Below are 24,247 nucleotides of genomic sequence, written 5' to 3' on the forward strand. Positions count from 1 at the left end.
TTTTTTTCTGTCAAGATGGGGTGCAGAGTGTACATTAATGAGAAAAAAAATGAACTTTTTAGAATTTACCAAATGGCTGCAATGAAACAAAGAGTGAAAACTTTAAAGGCGTCTGAATACTTTCCGTACCCACTGTAAAAAAATGCATTATGAATGATGAAGCAAAGTTGGATCCCACCCCTGCTGACCTATAATAATGATAGGTGAAAAAGTAATTTATCTATAGAAATCCACAGGAAATATAGAGATGCTACATTTTTACAATCTAGATATAAAATGTTGAAAATGTGTTAAGGAGATGAAAATTCTAAGAGTCAAAGGGAAGAACAAACCTACGTTTGAAGTCAAGACACAAAGAAGTGTCTGTTATAACTAAATGAGCATCAAGTAATGCAGATCATGGCATTTCAAGTTTTTTTTAAGTAAATGGCAAAACAAGAATTGTGTCCAATTCATTTCAAAATGAGACATTGACAAACAATATAATAAAAAAATCATACTGTACAGCATGTGATACACAAATGACTTACTATATCCCCGAGGTATACACAGGTTGCATCGCCTGGTATATTTTTATGAAAGGTCGACATACTGCAACAACAAAGAGGGAACATTCATTTAAACAGTGAGATAATATATGTTGCAGAATAAAGCACATTTACTCTGAAAAGAACTGTATCCCCAGATAATGGCACATTGAAATGATCATTGCAGCTCTCATTAAGCACTCCGCATCCTACTGGAAGGATATGCTTTCCAAATGGCCAAAATGTTTTTTTAAAAATGTAACTGCGTTGGAATAAGCTGCCATGTGTGCACACCATTTATAAATGTACTCTTCATTAAATGACGTGAAAGGAAAGGAACCTTGCTTTATAGATTTCTGTAAGCAGCAAATATTGCGTGTTCATTAGAGTAATGGTCACTGTAGTAAGCAGAGGGAAAGCAGGAGAGGAGAAGAAGCATTGTTCTCAATTATACTTACACATTTATGACAGTATATTAACCAGTACTAATGATTTACAGAAAACATTTGAAACAATCTTTAACATTAATATGTATAATATTTAAAACGACAAACTTAACCTGTAATTGTCAGTTAAGGTGATTATTCAGATTATAATCTTGTATCCTACATATCAGTTCTCCGCACTGCAAGCTACAGGCTCCAGAGTGGGCAGAGACTAGCTGCAATAATGTCTTCCATACACTGCACATATAAAGGAGGCTCCCCTACTGAGTTTACCCAAAAATAAGACCGGGTCTTATATTATGTTTTGCTCTGAAAGATGCACTAGGGCTTATTTTCAGGGGATGTCTTATATTTTCCCATGAACAACAATCCACATTTATTCTTGAACAAAAATATCAACATTTATTCAAATATCATGGCACCACATTCTGGAAAATCAACATTGTTAATCCTATTTCTGGTTCAGATGCACATTTTCTTATCTGATCTGCTATTTTCGTGGTGCAGAACCCGTCCTATAGTGGTGGGTACATACCATATTTACAAAGATTTAAATTACCTGCTTACACTTATTATTCTCTGTGTAATGATAACTTTACCCCCAAAAGAAAGCAGACACCCCTTAAAAGAATCGTACTTACCAGAACCCAAACAATTAGCCAGGGAAGGAGTCTTGCGAGGATAATTTGCATATTCCCAGTGCCTTCTGGGATAAGTGAAGAGTCACCGCGAGCTCAAGGAGAACCGGGTTTTGGCCGTTACAGCCGGAAGGAAGACTTCTGAAAGCCAGGGAAGGAGTCTTGCGAGGATAATTTGCATATTCCCAGTGCCTTCTGGGATAAGTGAAGAGTCACCGCGAGCTCAAGGAGAACCGGGTTTTGGCCGTTACAGCCGGAAGGAAGACTTCTGAAAACCGCGCGCCGCTAGGCGTGAGTGAGCAAAGTGTGAGCAAAAGTAAGTGTGAGTAGAATTGTTTGTATTTAGTTGTTTAATTACTTAACATTTGTTTAGTGCTATCCCCATTAGAAAATGTGCTCCACTATTGCTAATGCGATCCAGTGTACATCTTGTCTCATGTATGCAGTCCTTGAAAAGCCGTTCGAGGGTGCATACTGTTGTTCGAGATGTGAGCAAGTTGCACATTTGGAAGCCCAGATACTGGATCTAAATGAGCAGCTGGCAACTCTGAGATGCATTAGCAATATGGAAAGGAGTTTGCTGCTCACTGAGCAGCAGCTTGCTGGGTCAGATGTGGGGGAGGATCGTAGTAGGGAGCGGCAGGACGGTGAGGTAGGTAGCTGGGTGACAGTTAGAAAGGGGGGTAAAGGGAAAAGTGCTAGGAAGGCTAGTCCTGAACTGACACACCCCAATAGGTTTGCAAACTTGGCAGATGAGGGGGATGTCATTACAGGGGTAGCATTGCTGCAGCAAGGCATGACCTCTGAACGCCAGAGGAGTGTCTGCTCCAGTAAGGGGGGGAATAGGAGTGCAGGGCAGGCAAGACAGGTACTGGTAGTGGGGGACTCAATTATTAGGGGGACAGATAGGGCAATCTGTCACAAAGACAGGGATCGCCGAACAGTGTGTTGTCTTCCTGGCGCTCGAGTTCGGCACATCGCTGATCGGGTTGACAGATTACTGGGAGGGGCTGGGGAGGACCCAGCGGTCATTGTACACATTGGCACAAATGACAAAGTTAGAGGTAGGTGGAAGGTCCTTAAAGATGATTTCAGGGAATTAGGTTGTAAGCTTAAAGCATGGACCTCAAAGGTGGTATTTTCGGAAATACTACCTGTGCCACGAGCCACACTAGAGAGGCAAAGGGAGATCAGGGAGGTTAACAGGTGGCTCAGGAATTGGTGTAGGAAAGAGGGTTTTGGGTTCCTGGAGAATTGGGCCGACTTTTCAGTTGGCTACAGATTCTATGCTAGGGATGGGCTGCATCTTAATGGGGAAGGTGCAGCTCTGCTGGGGCAGAAAATGGCTAGAAGGTTGGAGGAGTGTTTAAACTAGGAATGGGGGGCGAGGGTATTCACTTTATAGAAGGGGAATGTAGTGCAGATAGTGACCAGGGCACAAGTAATGAAATTGGGGGTGGTACGGGGGGAAGGGTTAGGACAGTTAATACAGTAAGCAGGAATACAGGTACAGAGTCATACGTAACGTGCATGTACACTAATGCCCGAAGCCTCACAAATAAGGTGGAGGAATTAGAATTAATATTGTTGGAAGAAAATTATGATATAGTGGGGATATCAGAGACATGGCTGGATGAGAGCTATGACTGGGCTGTTAATTTACAGGGTTATAGCCTATTCAGGAATGACCGTACAAATAAGCGAGGGGGAGGTGTGTGTCTATATGTAAAATCATCCTTAAAACCCATCCTGCGTGACAACATATGTGAGGGTACTGAGAATGTAGAGTCCCTATGGGTGGAGATAAGGGGGGGGAGAATGAATAATAAAATACTGATAGGGGTGTGTTATAAGACGCCGAATATTATGGAAGAGGTAGAGAATCTCCTCATAAAGCAAATTGATAAAGCAGCGAGTCTCGGAGAGGTAATTATTATGGGGGACTTTAACTATCCTGATATAAATTGGGGAACAGAAACTTGCAGTTCCAGCAAAGGAAATAGATTTTTGATAACAATGAAAGATAATTACCTTTCACAAATGGTACAGGACCCCACAAGAGGGGGAGCACTACTAGACCTTGTACTAACCAATAGGCCAGACCGCATATCAAATATACAAGTTGGGGGTTACTTGGGGAATAGTGATCACAAAATAATAAGTTTTCATGTATTCTTTAGTAAGATGTCTAGTAGAGGTGCTACAAGGACACTAAACTTCAGGAAAGCAAATTTTAAACGGTTGAGAGATGATCTTAGTGCAATAAACTGGGATGATGTACTAAGTAATAAAAGTACACAAAGCAAATGGGAGACTTTTATGAGCATCCTGAATAGGGCTTGTGCAGAAAATATACCCTATGGGAACAAACATGCTAGAAATAGGAGGAAACCCCTATGGCTAAATAGAGCTGTAAGGGAAGCAATAAAAGAAAAACAGAAAGCCTTAAAAGAATTAAAGAGGGTAGGTAGTGATGAGGCATTATATAATTATAGAAAATTAAATAAAATATGTAAAAAGCAAATTAAGTTAGCTAAGTTTGAGACAGAGAGACTCATTGCGAGAGAAAGTAAAAATAATCCTAAAATATTCTTTAACTACATAAACAGTAAAAAACTGAAAAGCGATAGTGTTGGCCCCCTTAAAAATAGTCTTGGTGAAATGGTGGAAGGGGATGAGGGTAAAGCCAACCTGCTGAATGACTTTTTTTCTACGGTTTTTATACAAGAAAATGCCATGGCAGATGACATGACCAGTGATACCATAAATTCACACTTGAATATTACCTGCTTAACCCAGCAGGAAGTACGCCGCCGCCTCGAAATCACTAAGGTTGACAAATCTCCGGGCCCGGATGGCATACACCCCAGAGTACTACAGGAATTGAGTTCTGTGATAGATAGACCATTATTTTTAATCTTCTCAGATTCCTTAATAACAGGGTCGGTACCGCAGGACTGGCGCATAGCAAATGTGGTGCCAATATTCAAAAAGGGGACAAAAACTGAGCCGGGAAATTATAGGCCGGTAAGTTTAACCTCTACGGTTGGTAAAATCCTTGAGGGTTTCTTGAGAGATGCTATATTGGAGTATCTCAAGAAAAATAACCTTATGACAGAGTATCAACATGGGTTTATGAGGGATCGATCCTGTCAAACTAATTTGATCAGCTTCTATGAAGAGGTAAGTTCAAGTCTGGACCAGGGAAATGCAGTGGATGTTGTGTATATGGACTTTTCAAAAGCTTTTGATACGGTGCCACACAAAAGGTTGGTACATAAAATGAGAATAATGGGGATAGGGGAAAATATGTGTAACTGGGTTAAAAACTGGCTAAGTGATAGGAAACAAAGGGTGGTTATTAATGGTACGTACTCGGACTGGGTCTCAGTTCATAGTGGGGTACCACAGGGGTCAGTATTGGGCCCACTTCTTTTCAACATATTTATAAATGACCTTGTTGGGGGCATGCGGAGTAGAATTTCAATATTTGCAGATGATACTAAACTCTGCAGGGTAATCAATACAGAGGAGGATAATTTTATATTACAGGGAGATTTATGTAAATTGGAGGATTGGGCTGAGAAGTGGCAATTGAAGTTTAATGTAGATAAATGTAAGGTCATGCACTTGGGTAGAGGAAATAACATTTATGATTATGTACTTAATCGTAGAACACTGGGTAAAACAGACACAGAAAAAGACTTGGGTGTATTGGTGGATGGTAAACTTCACTTTAGTGGACAGTGTCAGGCAGCTGCTGCCAGGGCTAATAAAATAATGGGATGTATTAAAAGAGGTATAAGTGTTCATGAAAAAAATATAGTTCTACCTCTGTACAAGTCACTAGTGCGACCACACTTAGAATACTGTGTACAATTCTGGTCACCGATATATAAGAAGGACATAGCTGAACTAGAGAGGGTGCAGAGAAGAGCCACCAAGATTATTAGAGGAATGGGTGGGCTGCAATACCAAGACAGGTTATTAAACTTGGGGTTATTTAGTTTGGAAAAACGAAGGCTTAGGGGGGATCTAATCACAATGTATAAATATATGAGGGGACAGTACAGAGACCTTTCCAAAGATCTTTTTACACCAAGGCCTGCGACTGGAACACGGGGGCATCCACTACGTCTTGAGGAAAGAAGGTTTAATCATAATCACAGACGAGGATTCTTTACTGTACGAGCAGTGAGACTATGGAACTCTCTGCCACATGATGTTGTAATGAGTGATTCACTACTAACATTTAAGCAGAGCCTGGACGCCTTTCTTGAAAAATGTAATATTACCAGTTATGTATATTAGATTTTATGACAGGGTATTGATCCAGGGAACTAGTCTGATTGCCGGATGTGGAGTCAGGAAGGAAATTTTTTCCCCATTGGAACTTGTTTGCCACATTGGGGTTTTTTTGCCTTCCTCTGGATCAACATGTTAGGCTACAGGTTGAACTAGATGGACTTAGAGTCTCCCTTCAACCTTAAAAACTATGATACTATGATACTATGAATTAGAGTTAGCAAGTGAATGGGCTCTCACATACAAAATCATAAAAATCTGCATTCCTGTCATGTCACCTTGTGTTCTACAGCTGGTGGCTCCCCCTGGTAACAGGAAGTAGTATCACTCATGCAGAGTGATACTGGTACCCTATCTGTTTGTGAGAGCTGCAGTGCAATACAGCTAGAATAGTGAGGGAACTGACGGCAGGGCAGAACCCGGTGTGAGAGCCCGTCTAGCACTGGCCTTTGCCAATTATAATTTTTTAAGGTTTGGTGAGTGCAATTTTTTTTCTTTTTTGGGGGGTGTCTGCTTTCTTTTGTGGTATCTGCTTTTTATTTTTGGGGGGGGGGATGTCTGCTTTCTTTGATGAAAAATTCTGCCGTATTCTTTAATTTTTTTAGCTGCTTGGACACTTCCTTAAGGAGCTGCAACTAGCGCTTATTTTTGGAGCAGGGCTTATATTTTAAGCATACTCCAAAAAGCCCTAAAAATCCTACTAGAGCTTATTTTCGGTGTAGGTCTTATTTTCAGAGAAACAAGGTATCTGTATTGCTCACACACAGAAGCAGCAGCACCAAGTGCATCATACAAGTGAACCCAGCACTGAGAGGGCAGAACATTTACTAAAAGCAGCTAAAGAGTCTGTGTATTAGAAAAGATCTTCAGCTTCCAAATGCATGAAATCAATTTCTTTTATTCCAAAAATTTAAATCCAAAGTACAGGACTTGTTCCAAAATAATAAGAGCAATTAGAAATGCAAAGAGTCTGTGTGTCTGTGCAAACAACTTAGCATGTGTAGATATAAAGGCCACGTCTCACTAAGCGACATCGCTAGCGACATCGCTGCTGAGTCACGGTTTTTGTGACGCAACAGCGATCTTGCTAGCGATGTCGCTGTATGTGACATCCAGCAACGACCTGGCCCTTGCTGTGAGGTCGCCGGTGGTTGCTGAATGTCCTGGACCATTTTCTTCATAGGCGATGTCCTGCTGGGCAAGACACCGCTATGTTTGACTCTGTGTGACAGGGTCCTCATGACAGCAGAGATCGTTATACAGGTCACTACTGCAACCTGTATCGTTACTGAGTCGTTGGTATGGTCTGACTGTGTGACATCCCACCAGCGACCTCCCAGCGACTTACCAGCAATCCTTATCAGGAACTATCGTTGTCGGGATCGCTGGTAAGTCGTTGTGTGCGACTGGGCCTTAAGAGGGAAAAAATTACTAAGTGCTAACAAGAAAATAAATGATTTCCCTTAATCTAATATATAAAGCTGAGTGTGTGTGTGTGTGTGTGTATATATGTATGTATGTATGTATGTATGTATGTGTGTGTCCGTGTCCGTGTGTATGTGTGTGTGTGTGTGTGTGTGTGTGTGTGTGTATGTGTGTGTATGTGTGTGTATGTGTGTGTGTGTGTGTGTGTCCGCCAAAGGAATCTGCACCGTTGCATTTACAATCACGAAATTTTGCACAGACACCCCGTGTGACCCAGGGAACGTCAGACAATGTTTGGGTGGCAAAATTTAACTCCGCGCTTTACAATTACTCGCCAAAAATCCTGCCGCCATTAAAGTGAATGGAGGTGGGAGCTATAGCTATTAATAGCAACTGTCAGTGGTTGCTATAGGAACAAAATAGCTGTTAGTATAAAAAGCATGTGTGAGAAAGAGACAGAAAAAGACAGAGACAGACGGGGAAAAGGACAGAGATAGAGACAGAAAGAGAAAGCCGGGAAAAGAGACCGACGGGCAAAGAGACCGACGGGCAAAGAGACCGACGGGCAAAGAGACCGACGGGCAAAGAGACCGACGGGGAAAGAGACAGACGGGGAAAGAGACAGCCCTGGAAAAGAGACAGCCCTGGAAAAGAGACAGCCCTGGAAAAGAGACAGCCCTGGAAAAGAGACAGCCCTGGAAAAGAGACAGCCCTGGAAAAGAGACAGCCCTGGAAAAGAGACAGCCCTGGAAAAGAGACAGCCCTGGAAAAGAGACAGCCCTGGAAAAGAGACAGCCCTGGAAAAGAGACAGCCCTGGAAAAGAGACAGCCCTGGGAAAGAGACAGCCCTGGGAAAGAGACAGCCCTGGGAAAGAGACAGCCCTGGGAAAGAGACAGACGGGGAAAGAGACAGACGGGGGAAGAGAGACGGGGGAAGAGAGACGGGGAAAGAGACAGACGGGGAAAGAGACAGACGGGGAAAGAGACAGACGGGGAAAAGAGACAGACGGGGAAAAGAGACAGCCCTGGAAAAGAGACAGCCCTGGAAAAGAGACAGCCCTGGAAAAGAGACAGCCCTGGAAAAGAGACAGCCCTGGAAAAGAGACAGCCCTGGAAAAGAGACAGCCCTGGAAAAGAGACAGCCCTGGAAAAGAGACAGCCCTGGGAAAGAGACAGCCCTGGGAAAGAGACAGCCCTGGGAAAGAGACAGCCCTGGGAAAGAGACAGCCCTGGGAAAGAGACAGCCCTGGGAAAGAGACAGCCCTGGGAAAGAGACAGCCCTGGGAAAGAGACAGCCCTGGGAAAGAGACAGCCCTGGGAAAGAGACAGCCCTGGGAAAGAGACAGCCCTGGGAAAGAGACAGCCCTGGGAAAGAGACAGCCCTGGGAAAGAGACAGCCCTGGGAAAGAGACAGCCCTGGGAAAGAGACAGCCCTGGGAAAGAGACAGCCCTGGGAAAGAGACAGCCCTGGGAAAGAGACAGACGGGGAAAGAGACAGACGGGGAAAGAGACAGACGGGGAAAGAGACAGACGGGGAAAGAGACAGACGGGGGAAGAGACAGACGGGGGAAGAGACAGACGGGGGAAGAGACAGATGGGGGAAAGAGACAGACGGGGAAAGAGACAGACGGGGGAAAGAGACAGACGGGGGAAAGAGACAGACGGGGAAAGAGACAGACGGGGAAAGAGACAGACGGGGAAAGAGACAGACGGGGAAAGAGACAGACGGGGAAAGAGACAGACGGGGAAAGAGACAGACGGGGGAAAGAGACAGAGGGGGAAAGAGACAGAGGGGGAAAGAGACAGAGGGGGAAAGAGACAGAGGGGGAAAGAGACAGAGGGGGAAAGAGACAGAGGGGGAAAGAGACACACGGGGAAAGAGACACACGGGGAAAGAGACACACGGGGAAAGAGACACACGGGGAAAGAGACACACGGGGAAAGAGACACACGGGGAAAGAGACAGCTCTGAAAATAGACAGCCCTGGAATGTGACAGCCCTGGAAAGAGACAGACGGGCAAAGAGACAGACAGACAAACACACACATAGAGACAGACACAGAGATGGAGACAGATACAAATACAGAGAGATAGAAACAGACAGACAGAGACATACACACAGACAGACAAGGAAAGAGACAGACAGAGAGACAGACAGACATCAACACGCATACAGAGACTGGGAGAGAGACAGTTACAATCCCGGGCAACGCCCGGGTACTACAGTTAGTAAAAGGATAAAAACAACCTTTATTCAACATGCATTAAAAGACCAGACAGACAACAAACACACACACATATGACTCTGTTTGGTATCAAATATACCAGCACTAAAGAAAGTACAAGAATCAAACCTCCATAAGAGGAGATAAGAAAGTAGAGTGATGGAAGACACTAGGCAGCCCTGATAATGATCCTGCCTAGTCGCGGAGGTTGGCACCCTAGAAAAACACACAAGTTTAGATGTCCTCACTCAACAACGGCTCTCCCTAACTGCCCCTATATTTGCCTATACATATGTCACCCATCAATACCAGATGGTATCTTACAGGTCCCAAACAGTGGCTGTAAACTCCAAAAAATCAAACAAACCAAAAAGAGATTAAAATAACAATTCTTCAGTCCCAGATATGTGATACTATGTGGAATACGCAATAAATTAAGTCACAATAGAAGTCCTCCACAATTATTCGCCTTTCAGTTGAACTATAGGGGCAGTTAGGGAGAGCCATTGTTGGGCAGGAATGTCTAAACTTGTGTGTTTTTCTAGGGTGCCAACCTCTGCGGCTAGGCAGGATCAGTATCAGGGCCGCCTAGTGTCTTCCATCCCTCTGCTTTCCTATCTCCTATTATGGAGGTTTGATTCTCGTAGTTTCTCTTGTGCTGGTATATCTGATACCAAACAGAGTCATTTGTGTTTGTTGTCTGTCTGGTCTTTTAATACATGTTGAATAAAGGTTGTTTTTATCCGTTTATTAAGGGAAATGTTTTATTTTCTTGTTCGTAGTCAGTGTATCTGCGCCCCACTTTCTGCAGCTGCTTCCTCCCTCACATCTACATAATTCAATGTACAACCACCCAAAACTGATCTCTCAGTGAATCTCTCATTTCTGACCCCTCAAAACAGATTTAAACAGTGGACTGAAAGAAAATAATTAGTGCACATAGCAAGGGAGAAGGGGGTCGGAGGATAAAGATGGCATTACACTTTATGATCACTAATTCACTACATTTGCCGTTCGGCAGTTGTTTGATTGCCAGTTTAAGGTCCAGTCACACTAAGCAACTTACCAGTGATCCCAACAACGATAGGGATAGCTGGTAAGTTGCTAGGAGGTTGCTGGTGAGATGTCACACTGCGACGCTCCAGCGATCCCACCAGTAACCTGACCTGGCAGGGATCGCTGGAGCGTCGCTACACGAGTTGCTGGTGAGCTCACCAGCAACCAGTGACCAGCCCCAGCGCCGCGTGGAAGATGCTGCGCTTGGTAACTAATGTAAATATCGGGTAACCAACCCGATATTTACCTTGGTTACCAGCGCACAGAGCTACACGTGCAGAGAGCAGGGAGCAGCGCACACTGAGCGCTGGCTCCCTGCTCTCCTAGTTACAGCACACATCGGGTTAATTACCCGATGTGTGCTGCAGCTACATGTGCACAGAGCAGGGAGCAGCGCACAATGCTTAGCGCTGGCTCCCTGCTCTCCTAGCTACAGCACACATCGGGTTAATTAACCCGATGTGTCCTGCAGCTACATGTGCACAGAGCAGGAGCCGGCACTGTGGTTACCAGCCTCCGCAGAAGCCGGCTCCTGCTGCCTGCACATTTAGTTGTTGCTGTCTCGCTGTCACACACAGCGATCTGTGCTTCACAGCAGGACAGCAACAACTAAAAAATGGCCAAGGACATTCAGCAACAACCAACGACCTCACAGCAGGGGCCAGGTTGTTGCTGGATGTCACACACAACGACATCACTAGCAACATCGCTGCTACGTCAGTTGTTCGTTAGCAGCGATGTTGCTAGCGATGTTGCTTAGTGTGACGGGGCCTTTAGACAGGTTAATAACCGGCTTATTAGTAATAGATTGTTTTTGTGCTTAGATTGCCATTGTTCTCAGCAGCATGTGTGTATTTTACACAGGACAGTGTGCTGCTGAGAACAATGATTTTTAATCAAGTATAAATACAAAGTACGGCACTCCTGGTATGGTGAAGTGCCTGGATAGGATCCAACTCCGAGGTACATACAAAACAAAGAATCCAGCACTCAAATTTTACACAAGTGAGTCAAAAATTGTAATGTGGCAAGAATGGTATACAACATGACATTTCAAAAGAAACCTTCTTCAAAACGTACAATGTCAGGAACGTCAAACAAGGAATAGACTACTGCTGGTCAGGTAAGTGACCAGGGCTGGATGCAGTGCAGTCCAGATGCCACGCTGGGTGCAGGAGGAGAGCGCTGTGGAAAAGCGACCTATTCGCTGGTCGTGCTGACCTTCCTGACAGTGTACGTTTTAAAGGAAGGTTTCTTTTGAAACTGAAATGTCACGTTGTTGTACACCATTCTTGCTACATTGAAATTTTTGACTCACTTGTGCAAAATTTGAGTGGCGGATTCTTTGTTTTGTTTTAATCAAGTATATTTACCATCTCACCAGACGAACAGACATTTTTTACATTGCAGAAACGCTCATTCACAATAACAGGTTAGTGTAAATGCACTGTTAGTGATTAATAACTGTAGAAAGTGACAATTTTCAGTAACGGGATAATACAAAGTATATCTTAACTTGTACTATTGATGTACAGTACAGACCAAAAGTTTGGACACACCTCATCTCTAGAACAATTGTTAAGAGGAGACTTTGTGCAGCTGGCCTTCATGGTAAAATAGCTGCTAGGAAACCACTGCTAAGGACAGGCAACAAGCAGAAGAGACTTGTTTGGGGTAAAGAACACAAGGAATAGACATTAGAGCAGTGGAAATCTGTGCTTTGGTCTGATGAGTCAAAATTTGAGATCTTTAGATCCAATCACCGTCCCTTTGTAGAAAAGGTGAACGGATGGACTCTACATGCCTGGTTCCCACCGTGAAGCATGGAGGAGGTGTGATGGTGTGGGGGTGCTTTGCTGGCGACACTGTTGGGGATTTATTCAAAATTGAAGGCATACAGAACCAGCATGTCTACCACAGCATCTTGCAGCGACATGCTATTCCATCTGGTTTGCGTTTAGTTGGACCATCATTTATTTTTCAACAGGACAATGACCCCAAACACACCTCCAGGCTGTGTAAGGGCTATTTGACTAAGAAGGAGAGTGATGGGATGCTACGCCAGATGACCTGGTCTCCACAGTCACCAGACCTGAACCGACCATGGTCACCAGACCTGAAATCGAGATGGTTTGGGGTGAGCTGGACCGCAGAGTGAAGGCAAAAGGGCCAACAAGTGATAAGCATCTCTGGGAACTCCTTCAAGACTGTTGGAAAACCATTTCCGGTGACTACCTCTTGAAGCTCATCAAGAGAATGCCAAGAGTGTGCAAAGTAGTAATGAAAGCAAAAGGTGGCTATTTTAAAGAACCTAGAATATAAGACATATTTTCAGTTGTTTCACACCTTAAGTATTTCATTCCACATGTTTTAATTTATAGTTTTGATGCCTTCAATGTGAATCTACAATTTTCAGTCTTGAAAATAAAGAAAACTCTTTGAATGAGAAGGTGTGTCCAAACTTTTGGTCTGTACTGTATGCAAAGTTTGTTGAAATAAGAAAGACATTCCTTTTGCGTTCTAACAAAGGCAGCAAATACTCAAATATACCCAGACATAATGCACAGTATACTGTGTCTGCTCAATAGCAACAGACAGCGGACTGTAACGGTTTACATAACAGTGCCTGCTAACATGGTGACAGCTCACTGCGTGTGATTGACGATCAACAGCTAATTGGAACTGGGCAACTCTTAGCATGACTGAACCCATTTTGCTGTCAGAACATTTGTCCATGATTACAAAATAGCGTACAATGCCCCCTTTAGAATACTAACTGTTTTTACAGGATAACTTTGAATGCGGCTTGATTCATCCGTCTTTTGCAAAGATGTTTGTTGAATTTTCTTTACCTAATTTTCAGTTTTGCCCAACACCTGATCGTCTAATGGTTAGATGGAGACCTGGAGAGGCGTACAAGCCACAGTGTTTTGCACCCACTGTGAAATTTGGTGGAGGATCGGTAATGATCTGGAAATACTTCAGCAAGACTGGAATTGGGCAGATTAAACTACTTTGCGAAGGACGTATGACTAAAGCCGAATACAAGGTTATCCTGGAAAAACAGTTGCCTCTTTCTGCTCAGGCAATGTTCCCCAACTCTGAGGACTGTTTTTTCCAGCAGGACAATGCGCCATGCCACACAGCTAGGTCAATCAATGTGTGGATGAAGGACCACCACATCAAAATCCTGTCATGGCCAGCCCAAATCTCCAGACCTGAACCTCATTTAAAACCTCTGGAATGTAATCAAGAGGTAGATGGAGAGTCACAAGCCATCAAACAAAGAAGAACTGCTTACATTTTTGCACTAGGAGTGGCATAAAGTCACCCAAAAGCAGTGTGACAGACTGGTGGAAAGCATGCCAAGACGCATGAAAGCTGTGATTAAAAATCATGGTTATTCCACAAAATATTGATTTCTGAACTCTTCCTGAGGTAAAACATTAGTAGTATTGTTGTTTGTAAATTATTATGAACTTGTTTTCTTTGCATTATTTGAAGTCTGAAAGCAATGCATTGTTTTGTTATTTTGACCATTTCTCATTTTCAGAAAAATAAATACAAAATGTATTGCTTGGAAATTCGGAGAGATGTCAGTAGTTTATAGAATAAAAGAAAAATTTACGTTTCACTCAAAAATATACCTATAAAGAGAACAATCAGAATAATGAAAACTTGGAAGTGGTCTCTTAATTTTTGCCAGAGCTGTATGTTTCAAATGCACTCAGGGATGCAGATATTGGAAGCACCAAATGAACAATCAGCAAAGCTATTCACCAGTCAGGGCACGTTACCCTAATGCCATAGCGTATTCTAAGGGTCAAGATGGCGCTTGTTTGATTAACGTTAAATACAGAAATCGCAAATCACAAAATTAACAGACCTGCATAAGTTAATTTATGAAGAGTATTCTGTGAATCTGATCTGCCTGGCGGTGAAAGTAGATTATGGATATAGAAAGATGGCTTGGACTTTATATATGTGTGTTCTATTTTAGGACCCTACTGTCAGGTAACCTTCAAAATGTTGCTGCATCAAGGAGTGATGTGGAGAAGTGGTGTCCTAAGTCTTACAAAAGTTGTTCCCACTAGGAAACACAAAACATCCACCCTCCACAATAAATAAAAAAAATAAGTTCTATCGGTGATTTTATACCTACCGTGTTATATTGGAAAAAAAATCCCACAGCAATCGCAGCAAGTCTCCATGCAATGTACCGTATGGGGACTTGCCACGATTGCTGCACATGAGGGCACTGAGGCTGCGTGTTTTTGTATGTTGTCCGTGGTCCTGATGGACCACGGACAACATAACTGCAACATTTCTCGGTGGCTGAGCGCCAAGCCGCCGGCATGTGACAGCTCTCAGCTGAGCGCTCGGCCGCCGGCATGTCAGGGCGCTCAACTGGGCGCTCGGCCGCCGGCGTGTCAGGGCGCTCGGCTGGGCACCCGACCGCCGGCATGTGACAGCTCTCAGCTGGGCGCTCGGCCGCCAGCATGTCAGGGCACTCAGCTGAGCGCTCGGCCGCTGGCGTGTCAGGGCGCTCGGCTGGGCGCCCGACCGCCGGCATGTGACGGCTCTCAGCTGGGCGCTCGGCCGCCGGCATGTCAGGGCACTCAGCTGAGCGCTCGGCCGCCGGCATGTCAGGGCGCTCGGCTGGGCGCCCGACCACCGGCATGTCAGGGCTCTCAGCTGAGCGCTCGGCCGCCGGCATGTCAGGGCGTTCAGCTGGGCGCTCGGCCGCCGGCGTGTCAGGGCGCTCAGCTGGGCGCCCGGCCGCCGGCATGTGACGGCTCTCAGCTGAGCGCTCGGCCGCCGGCATGTCAGGGCGCTCAGCTGGGTGCTCGGCCGCCGGCATGTCAGGGCGCTCAGCTGAGGGCTCGACCGCCGGCATGTGACGGCTCTCAGCTGAGCGCTCGGCCGCCGGCATGTCAGGGCGCTCAGCTGGGCGCTCGGCCGCCGGCATGTCAGGGCGCTCAGCTGGGCGCTTGGCCGCCGGCATGTCAGGGCGCTCAGCTGGGCGCTCGGCCGGTACTGTAAAGAAGAAAAAAAAATAAAATAAATAAATAACGCTTTCCGTTTACTATGTCTTACTTTCGGGGTATGTCTTACATTAGCCGACCCCCCCCAAAACCCTTACTATCTTACTATCGGGGAAACACGGTAATATATTCTATGAAACATGTCTGATTTTGATACACGTGTCAGATGAAACTCATCAATGCAAATCCACAAGCTGTGAAATAATTAGACAGCACTTGGATGCCGTCCTTTTTTCACGGACTGTTTGATATGAGGATATTGAGAAAATTATTTTTTTTTTCAACTGAGAAAAACTGACAAAACTAACTGACACTGACCAAAGTCTGATGAAACGGAGATCAAATACACTGATGAACGTTGGAGCTTTTTTTATTTTATACGAGGAAAATCACTGAATAAGACTTTGGTCATGCTGAATCCTAAATGCACACCCAAATTGCTGTTTGAAGAGTTGTTCATATAAGCCATCAAATTAACTGATACAGTGATAACACCTTGCTCTATTTTTTCCAGCAAGAATTCCGATTTGGAAACTGCCTATCCTGCTTATCAGCGTTTCTAATTTTCAATATTAAAGAAGTATTCTGGATATATCTCAAGCTCAGGATCTCCATCAATAAGCCACAAATTGCTCTGTCACATTCCTACTGCATCCCATTCCTATTTAAGGGCTTAGCATTAAGCTGCAGTCAAAACAAAGAAGATGCCCCTTTATTCTACTGATAGACTGTGAAAGCCTATCAGAAGATTACATAGGAGTGAATATTCTTACAGTTGCATGCCTGCATTAGCTACAGTCACTGAAGAGCAACTAAATATTTTAAATATGGTAGTAAATCTATGCAAAATCAAACCAGTGCTTTAAAGGAAAAAAAATACATCATAATCCTGAAGAACACAAAAATGACATTAAACAAAACATATCTCGACATTAGAAGCTTTTCCCAGTAGAAATATGAAGCCTTTTGCTACTAACCGTAAAAGTTCTTTCTCGTAGCCTTCAACCCAAGTAACTGCCATTAGTAGTACCCTTCTGCTAATATTTGCATCCCTAGATCCAAAGGTAACAGCTTCTTAAAGTTCTGGACTGATAACTAAATAGCAGCCCTATGGAAAAGAAGAACAGATGACTGGAGGTGTATGACCAAGAAGGCCTTGACTCCACATGGCAGAGCTGTGCACTGAGAGGGCTGCCCTAGCTTAGCCCACATTTCTAAATAGCAGATCAAAACAAAAGAACAATGGCATCCCTAGAGGCGGTCTGACTTCTCACCAAAACATATCAGGATGAACCAAAGGGCTTCTGAACAGAGCTGTGAGAGAAAGGTAGAGCTGCACAGCTCTGACTATGTTAGATTTTGTAGAAACCTCTCAGGAAGATGACAGGCAAAAAACCCATAGGAAGGAGAGCAATCGCCTCATTAAGGTGAAAGGCAGAGAACACGCTAAGGAGAAAGGAGGGAGCCGAACACCAGACCATTCTGTTTTAGAGAAGGAGAGAGACAGGTGAGAGCTCCCACTCGGAGCACTGCCTGATGTAAGAGATCACTAATGACTAAAATATCCCCCTTGTTGGAAAAATCAAAGTGGAGAGATATTGCTAATCAGCACAAAAGGGAGAGTATTGAAGGGTGTCCAAGATCAGATTGATGTCCCCTAGATTCATAGGGGCTAATATGATGCCCCCCCAGTTTACCCTAGCCCAAGCAGGCATTTCTGACTTATGATTTACAAGTAAAGTTCTACTGCATCAGGATAGCCAAGGCAGGAACCTGCCCCTGGGGAGTAAACTCTGGCTCAAGACAGGCATGGAGAAATGAAAAACATATCTCCATTGGAGCGCTGCCAATAGATTCACATGTATGAAAAAAGTTTTCTAAATGGAATGGTAGAAATGTGTTGGCTAGGGCCCTTGTTTCCTAATTCTAGTCAGACAAACCTAAACCAAAAGTCTTAAAGACTTCCAAACTGCACACTTAACAGTCCTGCAGATAAATTAAATGACCCAAAAATGGGGTAGAAGAAAGGTCTATCTGAAAAAGTCTATCTGGATGCTAAAGGTGTTGCATAATGGCATATACAATAAAAGAATGGGAGTTCTGTACTCAATTTGAGGAAATCTGAGCTTATCAGACATTCAGAACTTTCAGTCCAAAATGGTAAAAGAATATCCTGTCTAGATAGGGAAAGACCAAAATTCTTCTGAAATGTAGGAAAGCAATGACCTCCGCCATGACTAGTCACCTACCTGTCGAAACTCTAGTGGATGAGGTAGGCTTCTTGGGAGACCATTAGATGTGGAAAATCTCAAATGCCCTGGCGGTCCACGCAACACAAGAAAAACTCTGATTTGTTGCCTTAAGGTTCGAAAGAGATTAACCTGGACAGTACTCCCATAGGTGGTGAAAAGATAGAAGCACAGATAGTACTCTCAAGCCCAGTCATCAAGCAATGTTGGTAAGAAAAACCACTAGGGTAATTTGGAGACTTTCCTGTTGACGAAATATCACAATGGATGAAGTACTAAATTAGCCGCCTCAATGGGAATCTACAATGGCCACTCAATACGTCTAAAGTGGAACTCTAGTGCAGCCACAAGGACAGAAATTCTGTGGACTACATTAAAAACTAAAACTCACTTGCAAGTAGGTCAGACAGTCAAAGGGATACTGTCACGCTGCTCTAGTTGAGAAACTGACACAAGGTGAAGTAAGCAGAATATCCACTAGAGGGTGCAAAAACAATAGCGAAGTCAGCAAGCCGAGTTCATTACCAGGATGTCAATTGGAGACCAGAGGCAGATGCAAAACGTACTCAGATACAAGCCGAAGGTCAGAACCAGGAAGTAACGCCGAACTCAGGAGGGAAAAGCAGAGCTGAAGACGGATACAAACAAAGCAAAGTCAGAAGCTAGGAGAACAGAGAAACACAAAGAGACGGGACTGGGAGTTCAGGAGAGGCAAGGCGACCAAACAGTCAGGGAGATACAAGACGAGAGAGACACGGGCAGGACTGGGAAGTCAAGCGAGATCAGAGGCAGACAGGCAGAATATGAAGGACAAAGGTCAGGATGGTAGCTGGATGATGGGACGGTTCAGGGAACACTCACAGGATCTAGGCTCACATGCTGCAGAGCAGAACTATTACTGGTGATGTTCCGGAGGAGCAGCGCCAAGATATAGCGGCCTGTCCCCTGGAACTAGACAGAAAGAGATTAACCCCTCCCATGACCAGAAAACCTGGAATGGGAAAAAAACAAATGCTCAGCAGCGGATGAGACCGGCATGAATCATGACAGAAACAAGGTGACCTGACTGTAGGGCTAAGGTAGAGTCAATCCTGGTATATCTGATCAATGGTCTAACATACCACAAACAAAGGACTCCTACTGGCTGAAGAAGCCTTTACAAGTGTGACTCACCAGCATCCCTCACTGCAAAAGTAAAAACCCTAGCTGAGTGAAGCAGTCAACCCTGCCTCTAGAATTAGAAAAAATGTCTCCATTAAAGGTTGGCGTAACTAGAGTTAGATGGGCCTGGTGCTAAATTTGGACCCCTTTCCCGCAGGTTGGTCAGATGTGTGGGCCCTTGTAGAGTTCTAAATTCTATAAGGACATACGAGTTACCCTCCCCTATTATGTAGTAATATCCCTCATCCTGTTTTCGTGTACCCTATCCTTGGCTCCTTCCTGGTTAATATGTCCCCGATCCTAATATATATTTCCCCCAGAATGGTAAATATCCTCCATCCTGGTAAATATATCCCACATCCTGGTATATATGATCACCATCCTAGTATATATGCCCATCATCCTTGTATATATGTTCCTATCCTTGTAAATGTAACCTATCCTGGTAAATATGTCCCCCATCCCAGGCACCATCCTGGTATATATTTCCCCCATCCTAGTCCCTTTCCTGGTGTATATATGTCCCCATCCTGGTATACATGTCCTTATCCTGGGCCCCTTTCTGGTATACATGTCTACTTCCTAGGCCCCATCCTAGTATATATGTTCCCAACCTGGGCCCCATCCTGTTATATATGTCCCTATCCTGGGTAATATGTCCACTTCCAGTTATATATGTCCACATTCCGGGTTCCTTGCTGATATATATGTCCCGATCCTGGTATATATGTCCATATCTCAGGCTCATCCTGGTATATATGTTCTCATTGTGGGAAATATGTATGTCACCATCCTCGACCCCCTCCTGGTATGCATGTCCCCATCCTGGTATATATGGCTTCTTCCTGGTATATAACTCCCTATCCTTGGCCCCTCCTGGTATATATGTCCCTTCCTCGGCCCCCTCCTGGAATACATGTCACTATCCTTGTATCTATGTACCCGTCATGGGAAATATTGGTATATATGTTCCCATCCTTGGCCTCTTCTGGTATATATGTTTTCATCCTGGTATATATGTCTCCATTCTGTGTCTAAAGCAAAAAAAAAATTGTACTCAACCTCCCCGCGACTCCCACGTCGTGCAGCGTCCTCCCCTGTAGCCAGGGAGCAGTGGCCAGTAGCTGACATGGCCATTCGTGCTATAGCGATGCATGACGTCACTGTCCTGTGCCCTTAGTCATGGGGATGCCGATGTCAGCTGCGGGCCACTGATCGGCTGGCAGCTTGTATTGCAGTACAGGGACTCAACGGGTCTCTGTGCTGGTATGCATTTTAGCTGGATGTGTGCTCTCAGACGCATATCCAGCTGAAGCAGACGCTAAGGTTGGCGGGCACCACCAACTTTGGGCCTGGCTGCGACCCATTTACAATGATCGTTCCACCCCTGGGAGATATTGTCCTCCTACACAAAATTATGGAACAAGGCTACTTAGTCTGCTTGTGGGATGCACTAAGCTGAGTGGTCTCTTTCAAAGACAAAGCCCCTGTTTGGAAATTAAAGAAACGAGTGGTCTCTGTTGATAAGTCTGATATACGTAAGATAAGGTCAGAGACCTGTCATTTAACCAGAAATACACCTTACTGAGGGTCTGACTTAGCTGGACTGGCTCACCTATAACAAGAGTATTCACTGGTCCGTGTGCTTGGAAAATAAAAAAAAAAAGAAAAAGTTAGTTGATAACCTAACCAGGGTGAAGAGAAGTTTAAAACTTAGACCCATATCTGCCTCGAAATGACACCAAGCTGAACAAAATACCTGGATCTTGGCTCCACAGGTATAGCCTGTTGGGGAGGAGCCAGCTCTTTTTCTAAGATGTATTCTTAGTGTCAGCCTCCAGGTAACATCATAACCCATGGCTCCTGTGTCCCCCAATGAAGAGAACAAGAAATATCAGTTTTATATTTACAGAACGTATATTTGAGTTTTTAATGCACTTTTTCAATGTGGTTTTTCTATGTTGAAAAAAAAACTTAATTTCAAAATTATACCTTAGAATCTCCTTCATACTGTGCATTTTTTTTAGAATTCACGTGCTAAAAGCTGCCGCTGCGTCTGCCTGTATCTCTCTGGTCTCTCAGTCTATGTAGCGTTCCTCACTTATCCTTTCCCTCCGCCATCCGTACACTTCAGTGTGCATTGATGTAGACAAATCTGAGCTGTATTTCAGAGTGGATGACCAATTCAAGATGTACAAAGGAGGGTAAGGAGCAGCTCATGACTGGAGACCGAAGCAGATTTGTCTGATGAACTAGAACATAAAGTTTCTTACTTTCCCTTGTAGCTGATATATGTCGTTTGCTGAAATGATAGTGATATAATTTAAGTACTTACATCCACCTGCATCAAAATTAGGAATACCATGGAGAATGACATAATGCAAAAACAGAGGGGTCGCATTCATCTTTTCCATCCCGGATAGCAGCCCATTCAGAAAATTGACATATCTAACAAAAGAAAATGGCATAATATTTACCGTGAGGCATGCATGTGTATGGTACAGATAGCAATGAATATCACACAGTTGGTGCTTTTGGTCAAATTAGACTCTTCCTATTAGAGCAGATGCTCCTATGACGCAAAAAAGGCAAATAACAAGTGATTGCAGAGATTAATATGAAAACGTTTCTTCCTTCTGACTGTGAACTCAAACGTGATATTGTATTCATTCCAATTAACCATTACAGTGCAGCACTGCGCTCCAAATACAAGAAACACAGATGTCAGTTTAAGGCTACTTTCACACTTCCGTCTTTTGTGTGAGAGAGCGAGTGTGTGAGAGAGACCGTGAGTGGGCGAGCGAGGGACAGAGAGACAGTGAGTGAGAGAGAGATAGAGATATTTGTGACAGAATTGAATGGGCATGCCCAAAGGAAAAGAACGGAATCGTCACCTGATTCCGTCATTTCATGAATGATGACGGATTCCTGTGCCCATATGCTTCCATTATACCTAATGACGGATGCCAATGGATCCATCGCTGCCCGTTTTTTTCGATGCACACAAAAAACGTTGCATTGCGCGTTGCTTCCGCCCAAAGGTCAGTGATTCTACGACTGATCCGTTGCGGGACGGATGAAAAAGCCCATCAGTCACAATCCTTTGTTAATACAAGTCTATGGGGAAAAAACTGAATCCGGCCAATTATTTTGTAGGATACCATATTTTCTCAAGGCAACAGATTGCAACTGATGGAAAAAGACCGAAATTTGAAAGCAGCCTTAGAAATGGAGGTTGCTGCTCCTGAACTCTGACTGCTGTGACCCTGAGCTATCTTGTGACATTGTGCAAGTCACATGAGCGCTGCAACCTATCGACATCCAGTGATGGGCTGCAGCCTTCACAGTTGTGTCAGAGTTCCATTTTTAGGCAAACTATGGGGATTCAATAGGGGTTATCCAGATATGGACAATCCATTCAAGATCTAAGCCTACTTTCCGCATACATAGTATTGCATTCTTTTGTACTTTCCAGATCACCTCTGCTGCATCACATAAACACGCACCTTATTTGAGATGGCTGCATAAGTAACGATACTTTGTCATCAAAAAACTTCTTCATGGCAAAACGATCTAGAGCTTGGTCAGCGCTGAAAAAAAACAATGTTTACGAATATATATTAAAATATATTATTATATATACACTAAAGTATATTACTTCTCATTTTTATAAGAAAACAAATTAAGTAATTAATCCTATAAAATGTAGACATTATGTAAATAAACAATGTTTTACGTTTAGCAAGATAGAAACATTTGCTTAAATTCATCATGACAAATGCCAGGACCATCTACCATGCTATTTGAATGTATATTGTGCTATTGGCTAACAGAGGGATTTTCTTTAGGAAAACATAACATCATCACAAATCTTCAATACCACTGTCAATAGAGCATTCCTGCAGATTATTAAAGGGGTTGTCCAATCAGTGCTGCCTTCACTTGAAATAAATCAAGACATCCAGAGGAAGTGAGAGAGCAGATGTGTGTGATGAAGTTGGGAGCTATCCAACGCCAAACATGAAGGGCGCATTAAGAGTAGCCAGGACCACATATAGTTTAGAATGCGAGGGATGCACCATCCCCGATATATCAAGTGATATGTCACATTATCCACTTTTGTTACATCAAATGATAGCACAGGTGCAAATGGAAAACGAAATACAAGGCACATTTTTTTCCTTACATATAAAGCTATACATAACATACTGCCATACATAATAGAGCAGGGTTGGGAAATTAATTTTCCCGAGGGTCACAAAGGAGGCCGTGACTATTGGGGAGGGATGAACCAATAGGCAGAAATTATTTCTGCTGAATATTATTAATAAACTAATTAAAAATTATTTTTTGTTAATATTAATTTTATCACTTAATATTGTCAGGATAAGTATGCTGTTACCCCATATATGCCATGTGAGACACCCACATAGCCCCCCTTCATGCAGTATGAGCCCCCACATAGCCCCCTATGTGCAGTATGAGCCCACAGACAGCACCCCAATATAAAGCATGGGCTCACATAGCCTCTATATACAGTATTAGCCCTCACATAGCCCCCTGTTCTACGACTGCAGGGAAGAATCTATTGTCAGGAGGCTGGCTGTTACTAACAGAATGCAGCAGAACACGCACGTCTCCTGATGTGTGATGTAAGGTCCGAGAAAGAAGGGGAAGCAGCAAAGAGCAGTTCCAGGGTCCCACTGAATTATAGGTAGTGTAAAGACATAGACCTGTACTGTGCATCTTATCTTTATAGTTCATGTTAAGGACATGCTAGGAATTTTAGGTTAAAGTTATACAATTATATATGGAGCGGATCTGACAATACAATTCACCGCTGTACTAAGCTTAGTGCTACATCTAATGAGGGTGTTTCTGGCGCTGCATTCATGTACTGATGGTGGTTCAGATCTTCCATTCATGTACTGATAGTGGTTCAGGTCTTGCATTCATGTACTGATGGTGGTTCAGTTCTTGCATTTATGTACTGATGGCAGTTCAGGTCTTGCATTCATGTACTGATGGTGGTTCCGATTTTGTATACATATAGTAATCCATAACGTGCTTCACAGCTATGTTAAAACTTAAAAATGCTCAAAACTTGGAGGTTTTGGATTATGAGGAGGAATTGGAATTTCTGCTCCAAAAATTCAGGTTAAGTTATCGT

At 43.7% G+C, this 24,247-nt stretch overlaps 1 protein-coding gene across 3 annotated transcripts in view; it reads right to left on the reverse strand.

Moving 5' to 3' along the window:
• TNS3 (tensin 3) overlaps positions 1 to 24,247 on the reverse strand; it is a 528,788-nt gene that overhangs the window by 219,120 nt on the left and 285,421 nt on the right. For all 3 annotated transcript variants that reach the window (XM_075315024.1, XM_075315026.1, XM_075315025.1), the window contains 3 exons: positions 22,584 to 22,667; positions 21,413 to 21,525; positions 531 to 591 (listed from right to left, as the gene is read on the reverse strand). In XM_075315024.1, the coding sequence (XP_075171139.1) occupies positions 531 to 591; positions 21,413 to 21,525; positions 22,584 to 22,667 (258 nt within the window). The remainder of the gene's footprint in view (positions 1 to 530; positions 592 to 21,412; positions 21,526 to 22,583; positions 22,668 to 24,247) is intronic.

This window comes from Anomaloglossus baeobatrachus, chromosome 6 (assembly GCF_048569485.1).
Source record: "Anomaloglossus baeobatrachus isolate aAnoBae1 chromosome 6, aAnoBae1.hap1, whole genome shotgun sequence".
In the NCBI taxonomy this organism is placed as follows: Eukaryota; Metazoa; Chordata; class Amphibia; order Anura; family Aromobatidae; genus Anomaloglossus; species Anomaloglossus baeobatrachus.